This window comes from Aphis gossypii, chromosome 1 (genome assembly GCF_020184175.1).
Source record: "Aphis gossypii isolate Hap1 chromosome 1, ASM2018417v2, whole genome shotgun sequence".
Classification (NCBI taxonomy): domain Eukaryota; kingdom Metazoa; phylum Arthropoda; class Insecta; order Hemiptera; family Aphididae; genus Aphis; species Aphis gossypii.
The window spans coordinates 71,641,497-71,651,320 of record NC_065530.1 but is presented as its reverse complement, the minus strand read 5'-3'; the positions used below and the strand labels follow the sequence as shown (position 1 = coordinate 71,651,320).

At 22.1% G+C, this 9,824-nt stretch overlaps 1 protein-coding gene across 3 annotated transcripts; it reads right to left on the bottom strand.

Annotated features, from left to right (window-relative positions):
* Positions 1 to 269: 269 nt before the first annotated feature.
* On the bottom strand, positions 270 to 8,739 carry LOC114127197 (putative leucine-rich repeat-containing protein DDB_G0290503). 3 transcript variants are annotated; one of them, XM_050197560.1, is made up of 16 exons: positions 8,689 to 8,739; positions 7,558 to 7,700; positions 7,130 to 7,377; positions 6,624 to 6,835; positions 5,479 to 5,606; positions 5,198 to 5,274; positions 4,981 to 5,127; positions 4,645 to 4,903; positions 4,267 to 4,464; positions 4,002 to 4,157; positions 2,682 to 2,801; positions 2,593 to 2,622; positions 1,824 to 2,006; positions 1,366 to 1,494; positions 1,067 to 1,255; positions 270 to 593 (listed from the first exon to the last, which is right to left on the bottom strand). In XM_050197560.1, the coding sequence occupies exons 2-16, from the start codon at positions 7,654 to 7,656 to the stop codon at positions 486 to 488; spliced, it is 2,283 nt and encodes a 760-aa protein (XP_050053517.1). In that variant the 5' UTR covers positions 7,657 to 7,700; positions 8,689 to 8,739; the 3' UTR covers positions 270 to 485. The 3 variants fall into 3 exon arrangements, with proteins under 3 accessions (XP_050053517.1, XP_050053516.1, XP_027847174.2); XM_050197559.1 differs by lacking the exon at positions 8,689 to 8,739 and adding an exon at positions 7,963 to 8,255; XM_027991373.2 differs by lacking the exon at positions 8,689 to 8,739 and adding an exon at positions 7,963 to 8,253 and having other exon boundaries at positions 6,633 to 6,835.
* Positions 8,740 to 9,824: the final 1,085 nt, after the last annotated feature.

The following is a 9,824-nucleotide window of genomic DNA, read 5'->3' as shown; positions in this document are numbered from 1 at the left end:
TTAACATTTATTCACAATATAATATTTAAACAGTTAACAATATATAATAAATTACAATGTTTAATTAAGTTATTCCTATTTTTTTATCAATATCTTGAGTCTTACAAGAAAATGTTTATAATATTTTATTCTTTTTTCTAAAATAAATTTTATCTACTGGTTTTTTTTTTTTTTTTTTAACAGTAACAAGAAAATTTTCAAAAACTTAAGATATTATAAACACAAAAAATAAAGTTATTTTAAATAATAAAACAAATAATTAAATATATAATAATTATACAAGAGCTTAATCTAGGAAACAGGTTTTTTTAAATATTACATTATAACGTTACAAAATATAATAATTACAATCCTTTTTTTTGAAACAATTGTATTAAATGTAGATATTAAAATTAAACACACAAAGATAAAAATTAATAGAAATTACCAACAAAATTCATACATGTTTTTATTTTTGATACTCAAATTGCTTACTTATTTTTAAATTATTTAGTAAATTTTGGTTGAAGTTTAGGAGAAGGAGCAGTAATAATAACAGGTGAATTTGGTTTAGTCCAATCTATCTTTGGTATATTGGTCGATTTAATTTTTTTCTAAAAACACACATAATAAATAAATATTAATTATTTATTTAAGAGGATGTCGCACCAGTACATGTTGTCTCCATTCAAACTTTTATATAGGTAGATTTTTATTCACCAGTTTCAATAATATAATTTAAGTTATGTTATTAAAGTGAATTGACATATTATCAAAATTTTAAGTAAGGACATTATCATTACTGTTTCTCTCGTTGGTTTTTGACAATATTTTAATTCTTAAATGAATTATGACTTATGAGTATGTAAAATATTAAACATTTGAAAATACAATTAAAAAACTTAATTCACTTAAAAATCAAAATATCATAAAAAACTGAGAAAACAAGAGAGAAACAAGTTAATGTTCTTACCTAAAAGCATACTATTGAAATTAGTGAACAAAAATTAGTTATGTCGTAAGAGTGACAAAGATGGAGACAACAACATATGCATGTAAGACGTCCTCTTCACAATTAAGTTCTTACTTGAGATATCTTAATATCAGTTGGTATTTTAAATTTTTTTTTTGTAGTAGAATTCAAATCTGTTTTTGATGTTGATTTAATTTGATTATTATTACTTTCATTAACTATATCACTTTTTATTTGTTGAGAAGTCGCAGTTGAATTATAATCAATATCACAATTTACGTCTTGGTCGCATTCAATTTTTTTCTATTTATAACAAAAAAATATTTTGAAGAAAATTATTTAACATAAAAAAAAAATAAACACATTGTAACAATCAATCTAATAAATAAAAATGTATAATAAAATTTAATCACCTCTATTTTATTGGCATTATTGTCTATGGGTTTTAAACTAATACTTTTGAATGATGAATTTAATAACTTCTCAATTTGTCTTGCATTATTTTTTTGATTTAAGACATTTGATGGAATATTTGTTAATACCTACAAAATAAAAAAAAATTTTAAGTTATGTTTTTGTTTAATTTTTTTTTAAAACCCATTTTATTTTTCTAATTTATACATTAAAAATACACTGTAAATAATAACAATAAATTAAAAAATACATACAGAAATATTACATATTATAATATTGATTACAAATTTCATATAAAATTTAAGTCATCAAAAATCAGAAAAATATAAAATGATAATACAAAGAACCAGACTTATAACTATAAATAATTACATTTAAAATGTATAAAACAAAATTCAATTACAACTGATGCTTATTTCTTATAAAGAAAAATATTTGTAAATTTTTTCAAACTTACGTGAGAGGCAGCAATGTCAACAGATGTTTTATGTTTCTTCAATTTAGAACTACCAGTATAACTTAAAGGTGAACAATTTCTTTTTAAACTTGACAAGTTAGATTTCTGAAAAGGCTTGCTTGAAGTAGAACTAATATTCATGTTTGATTCATTTGGATCATTAAATTCAACTATACTCACGTCCTATTAATTTTTTTTAAATAAAAAAAAATTCTTAAAATATTAGGTTATTGAATAATTGAAAATGTTAAACCTTAAGGCCAAACAATTGAGAATGAATTTTTCAATTTTTGTGTAACTGCCAAATTGGCAGCTAATTTAGCTATTGAAAATTCAACTTATTGTATTTTGTTGGTCAAATTATTGGTTTTTAGTTTAGCCATAGTTACAAAATAATACTTATTAGTTAAAGAAAAATATTAATAATATAAATTGTTAAAATAATTTATTTATAATTAATGTATATATAAATAATATGTGTAACAAAAATTTTTTTGAAAAAAGTTAATAATCATAATATTATAAAAATATTTAAGCAAAAGGTAGCAAAAGTTAGGCTACCGAATAAATAAAAAACAAGTAATTATTTTTGAAATAATATCCATGGTTGTTAATTTATAACAATATCCAGCGAATCCAATAAAAATTGTTTGATATCAATTATTAAAATTTAACTATATTAAAAAATAAAAGATTTAACATTCTCAATTGTACTACTAAAAATGAAACATAAATATATTTAAAAGAAAAGGGTGAAAAATGTACTCACATCATCAATATTATCTTCATCACTTAGTATCTAAAAAATCAGTCAAAGATGAATAAAAAATGATGTAAAAAATATTTGAGATAACAAACCTCAATAGTATCTAATACAGGACATTGTTGAATTTTTTTTTTTGGTTCTGATCGAGAACATTGATATCTAAGTCGCATAACTTCCACATATAATTGTTTGGCTTTTGATTTATATTTCATCTAAAATTTATAAAATAATATTTTTTTAAATACTATAATGTATAAATATTTAAATATACTGAAAAAAATTAAAAAAATTAATTAAACAAAATATAAATTTAAAAACCATCAATATTCTATTGAACTAATTTTAAAAAATTGATATAGTAATATATCATTCAGTATTTTGCAATTAAATTATGAATATATGAATTATGAGTACATACTGTGTGTCTGTGTAAACGGGGTACACTGTATCACTCATTAGTTATTCTGTTTGGAGGATATCAAGCTAGACTAATGGATCATAATTTCCTATGATTTACAATTTTTAACTCGTGCATTTTTTGCATGTGCAACACAATCTCATTTTTTTTAAAAAAACAGCAATGATTTTCAATATTATTTTAAAATTAATCAATTTTTTTTTGAGTAATTTTGATCTAATAACTTGCATTCTAAACCCAAAAATGACAAAATAAGAGCTAGGTATAATTTAAAAAAAAATTTATTAAATTATTTTTAATTGTATGTATGTTTTTTTTGTTCAAAACATAATAACACATAAATAATTTATTACTTTAATAACAAATGCATAATGTATCATAAGGCATTTTTAACTGAAAATATAAGAACAATTAAAAAAAAATAATAATAATTCATCTAATAAATTTTTTTTAAATTATACCTACCTTTTATTTTGCCATTTTTGGGTTTAGGATGCAAGTTGATAGATCAAAACTACTGAGTGACAAAGTATACCCTTTTACATAGACACACAGTTTTAATATATTAATAGGTATTATAGTTATTGATTATTATTATAAATTACAATTTGTAAACAATACATATTTCCACTTTCTTATTCAAAAGCAGAATATTTTTTGAAATAATTTTAAGTATAAAAATTATATTTTTAATAAATAGCTGATTAATTAATATTTATAAACTTAAATAGGTGGAGTAAAGTAGAAATACAGGTATATCACCAAAATGTTGGGCCACTACCTTTTTCACTTTCCTAAAACAAAATAGTTATGAGTTTATAACTAATAAACTAGGTATTTGCTAAATAGATATTCAATTTTAATACATTTAAATACTCCATAAAAATATTCTGCTTTCTTATATTCAAATCATGTATACAAATTAAAAAATGTCTTTCATGAAGTGAGTTAAAATTATCCTGTGTTCTGAAGATTTTATTATTAACATACTCACATAACTAGCAGTTAGTTTTTCAATTTGACCAAAATATTCTTTGCTTTGATTTTCTAGTTCATTTTTTTCTTTTTCCAATTCATTTTTTTCTGTGACTAGTATTTTAGTAGAGTCTCTAAGATTTTGATAACTATTAACTAAATTACTGTTTAAATCCTAAAAGAAAATACCAATTTTATCATATTATTTCATAAAATAATAATAAAAATAACTCATTCTTTGGTAGTTAAGGTATTTTAAACAATTAGTTTTAATATTTACTTACATCAATTTTATTTTGTAATTCAGGTATTAACATATAATTAGCTTGTAATTCTTCTTGTAAGCTAGTTATTGTTTTATTAGATGTTTCGATTTCTTGTTTTAATTCAATTACTTCAATTTGATTTTTATTCTCTTTTTCTTTTTGTAATGCTAACTTTTCAGTTACATCTTTTAATTTTTCATCTTGCAGTTTCAGTAACTAGAAAATATATTTATATGTATAAAAATAATAATTAAAAAAGTTTCTATAAATATTGATTCAATAACTTTTTGTATGAATAAAAATATAACATAAATTGTATTGATTAATCTACAATTTTATTTTTATCATTAAATAAAACAATTATTTTTAAATGAAATACACTTTCAGAATACTCACATTATCATAATTTTCACACATATTTTTAAATTTATTTTCTGTTTCTTCTTGAATTCCATGTTGAGATAATTTAATATTACTAATATCATCCACCAAATTTGTATTTATTTGTTCAAGGTATTCATTCTGTTCTTTTAATGTATAATTATCTTTTTTTAATTTTTCATTTAATTCTTCAAATATTTTTAGATTATGACACAATTCTGATTGATCTTTAATCATACTTAATTGTATTTCTAGCTGTTTACTGTTTTCAATTCTAATAAACATAAATTATACATTATAGTTAGACAAATTTTTAATGACATATACATTATACAATTGTTTAAAAATTACAGAGAAGTTTTCAGTGTGTCAATTTCATCCAACAAAGTTTGATTTTTAGATTTTATTTCATCATACTTTTCATTTATGGATTTATTTTGATTAATAAGTTCTAGATTTTGATCTTTCATCTCTCCAAGTTGTATTTCAAAATTTTGACTAAAATAAAAACAATAATAATTTAACAAGTAAATATCTTGATTTATTATTCATAATAAAAATAATTTACCTAAGATTCAATAATGTTTCTTTTTCTTCATTTAATTTTAAGTTGGCATCATTCAATTTTTCAGACAAAAAATGATTCTAAAAAAAATTATTAACATTTTTTGTATTTATATCAAAACTTATTTAATTGAAATATGTAAGTTAATATTCTTTTTAGCCATTGTACATTAAAATTGTTATTTTTTTTTATTTTCCATGGCCTATTCAATTTAGAGATTTTACTTTAAAATATTGAGATTTAATACTTAAAATATATTAAAATTAATAACATATTATACTAACTTCTTTTTTTAAGTATTCTATTTCATTAGTACATTCTTGTAAATTTGTTTTAAAACCAACTATATCTAGTGAATACTTATTTTCCAATATTTCCAAATCTTTTTTTGTTCTTATCTTTTCCATAGTTACTAAAAATAGAAATTATACTGAAAAATTCTGATGAAAAATATAGTTTAATGGTTAATTATTATATTTAAATAAAAATGTAATCTTTTGATTACAGCTGTTACTCTTTTAATAAATTATGCTGTTTTAAAGTTTATAGCCGAGGTCACCGATCTTTTCAATAAGTGAGCTACATTTGAAATTTTAAGTTACAGATAATCGACAATTAGGAAAATGAAAGTCTTTAGAAAGAGATTTGTTCAGGGTCTAAGCACTCTAAAGCATAATTTTATTGTTTCATAATAATAATAATTTATTACTTTAATAGCACACGAGAAAAAGTAAAATTTTCAAATTATAAATTATGAGATCGACCGTTAATGGTAAAATTAATGTTTATAATGATCGATCTATATTCCCAGAAAGACCAACCTCTGGTTTATTGAATGGAAATATTCAATCAAAAAAGTATTTTCAATAAAGTGAACTGAATGTAATATACAGCCATACACAGGCATAATTTAATATAGTAGTCTAAGGGTTAAAAAGAAGCAATATTTAATTGTTTTGCTGTTTTAGAAAAATCTTTCAAGTTATATCTAACTAAAAAAGTACACATTTAATAAAATAAAAATGGTAGGCAATATGGTTTAATGCACAAGAATAACATTTTTAAAAAAATGTGGTGACTGAAATGTTTATGATAAAAATATTGTTTATAAGGATTTCATTAAATATTCAAGTTACGGTAAAAACAATAGCTCATACTCCAACGCATGTATTTACTACTTAAAATACTTAATTAATTGATCGGCTACAGTTTTAATTAAAAAAATATCTACTATTTTACCATTTTTTTTAAATTAGGAAAAATTATTAAGAAAATTAAATGTTGACCTTTTTAATAAAGCTTGTTAACATTTAGAGCTTTTTTCTCCTTATTATGTTTACTATTTTTCTATCAAAATCTTAAGTTGAAATATATGAATATATTTTTTTTTATATGAACATGAGAAATTTATAATTATATTTATAAATACCTACAGTACCTTGCTTTAAGGACTCATCAATAGTATCTGAAATACTCAAAATTTTTTCTTGAAATGTACTAGTAGTTTGATCTACCAGTGTCATAACATCTTTTTGTCTGGTTCTTGCATTATCTACTGTTTCGCCAAGTCTGTTCAAACGTTCACAAATATTTGCAAAACTTTCATTAAGGCGGGTACAAGTATCATTTACTGACTTTGTCCTAAAATTGATATTTTAGATTAATATTATTATTTATATTGAATAAGACGGTAATATAAAAAAAAAATTAAAATTTTTTATAAAAAGATTACATTATAACATTGATATTTTCCAAGGCAATATAGAATATATGAAATTTAAATTTTACTATGTTACAAGTTTGAATATTTTAATCATAATTTATTAAAAATTGCATATTAATATAAAATCAAGTAGTGAGGCTTAAATTTATTATGAGAAAAGAATATGGACATGGTTCTAAAATCAAGAAAAAAATCTTATTACAAGTCATTACTTTTCCATTATATTCTTGCATTGATTATTCAATATATAGTTATTGTTTTGAGAATTCATCATATTTGTATGCAAGGATTGAATGGTATAATCTCTTTCACCTAATGCTTTTTCATACTCGGACATTTTTAATGCCATTGTTGCATTCTTTTGATCGATGATCATGCGTTGCAAATCAAAGTATTTCACAGGATCACTGAGATTTTGATTCAAGTCGCTTTCCAAGACTGATTGACTAGTGTCTATGTTCTAGAGAAATATAAATTATAAATAATATTATACCCCTTTTAAACTAACCCGTGATAAATATAATTTATTTAAACATGATAGGTATTTGATTTTAATTTGATGAGAAAAATTAATTCTAAATATTAAAATAAGTATCTCGGATAGGTAGTTAAAACTATTTCAATATAATTGCATACTTACATTAAAACTATGGAAAGTTGTGTTATTGGGCGAACTACAAGTTTTATCAAATTCATTGCAAACATCCATTAAATTAGCATTTTTCTCTTGGTCATTCATTTTGAAATAATTTCAGTTATAATATGGTTATGCTCAATAAATGACTATCCATAAAAAAAAAAAAAGGCTCTCAGTGAAATACTAAACCAATATTATTGAACATACTACCAAGAAGCATCAATTCACCATTTTTTTCACCTACTTAAGATCAATTAAATATTTCTAAAACATATTTTAATTATAAAAAATAGCAATACAATAAAGAAAAAACATACACCTTACTACATTATTTTTTATTATAAAAACATTCAAAACTATAATAATGTAAGTAGATATCCGATATGGCGATATTTATATATTACTTACCTACAGCCTTAGAACATTCAACATTTAATAACATAACTCTTCGCTCAATTTATTTTTTTGAAATACCAAATCACATAAAGCAAGAAAAGAACACCTAAGTACTATCGAATGATGAGTTGTAACTAACTTTGTAAGAACTAAATTATAACTCGAGACTTCTTGTAAGAATTAAAATTAAAAAGTTGAAAGACGAAAAATTTATTTTAAGACCTACACACTTAGGAACAAAGACAAAGACAAGAGGAGAAAAATATTAAGATGGCGTTGGACGAAAATACAGGAATGCAACATGACAGGAATGAACCGATAACTTTTTAAATAAATTAATTTATTAATCACGGATTATAATATAAATATAAATCGTCGACCATGGTATTAATATATCCATACCATAGAACGCAAACAATACATTTAACAAATCGACTTATATAGCTCTACAAATACAATTATATGAACTTATCGGCCATGTACCCACGTCCCACATGGCTACATAATAATATCTGCTTATTACCTACTGTAGGTAACTAATTTATTTAATACTTCACATTAACATTTACCATTTCGAAAATAAAAATAAAAATTTTAAATACTTAGTAGGTAGTAATTAGTAAGTATTATTGTACCTATTTGATAATGCACTTACGTACCTATCCATATTAAGAACTATATACAATGGAAATTTCAAAATATTTAGATTTTAGATTAATCTATAAATAATACTATTACCTTTCAAGTCTACGTGTCTTTTGTTTTCTTTTAAACCTTCATAATTTGCTTATTGTATAATAATGTATACAGATTGTAAATATTAATTTAATAAAAAAAAAAAATAATAATAATACTATTATACTACATTTTTTAGATATTATTTAGGTACCTACTCACTGTAGTGTTCGGAAAGAAGTAAGGAACGGACTTTCTTTTTAAAGAACAGCACAAAAACATTAAAATGACATTTTTTGTTCTTTTTGATTCACATAAATATTTATAGAAACATAATATATTATGTAATAAATCAAAATTAAAATAGGTAGGTATACATTTTCTAAACTTGATTACAGAATACAGATACGATACCTATTAATATTTCTTATTTATAAAAATCGTTGTTGTTGTGTCGACGAAAAATAGCATGTACAGATAAACATTGAATAATAAATTAGGTAATTTATTACCTATGTAAATTGGGACATCAACATAATTAACAAAATAAGAATCATGTGTAACATATAGGTATATCTGTAGTACAAGGGCGGGCTGGGACCAATCAGCCTGCTATTCTGAAAAAAAAAATTGGACCCTAGCGTAAACCATAATCAACACCTAGCGTACAAAAACATTTTACCTCTTCATAATTTTTAGTTTTCAAATATATCGATTAAATCAAATATGTTTATACTTTTGAATACTGTGATTTAAGTTTAATTTTAATTTTTCCTGATGTTCTCAAAAATAATTTATAAAAATAGGTTTTAGATCATTGTTCAATAATATGAATTGAAACAATAAAACATTTTTTTATAAATTATTTTAATTTTTTTTTTTAAATAAAAAAAAAATACTTGCAAACGAACTAACAAATTATATTTAACTTTACAGTTCGTATATTAAATAGTATGTATATCTGTAGCCAGGGCCGGTGCTAGCAAATTTTTATAGGTAGGCAAAGATCAAAATTGCTGCCTCTTGTTTTATAATTTGTTCTTATAAGCCGCCTTTATATATAAATATAAATTTTGTTGTCGTAAGCTTGGGCCTACGTCGCCTACGCCTATAACCGTCTGTAGTACCTATCTATAATAATTAGAAAACAAATTAAAAAAGTAATTACCTATTTATTAACACATAACATTAACATATAA

Excerpts from the sequence above, each read along its gene's own strand:
- LOC114127197 (XM_050197560.1), bottom strand. The coding sequence starts at position 7,656 with ATGAATGACCAAGAGAAAAATGCTAATTTAATGGATGTTTGCAATGAA. Across the intron at positions 5,128-5,197 it reads GAAACATTATTGAATCTTAG|TCAAAATTTTGAAATACAAC; the intron begins GTAAATTATTTT and ends TTTTTATTTTAG. Across the intron at positions 4,465-4,644 it reads TGTGTGAAAATTATGATAAT|TTACTGAAACTGCAAGATGA; the intron begins GTGAGTATTCTG and ends TATATTTTCTAG.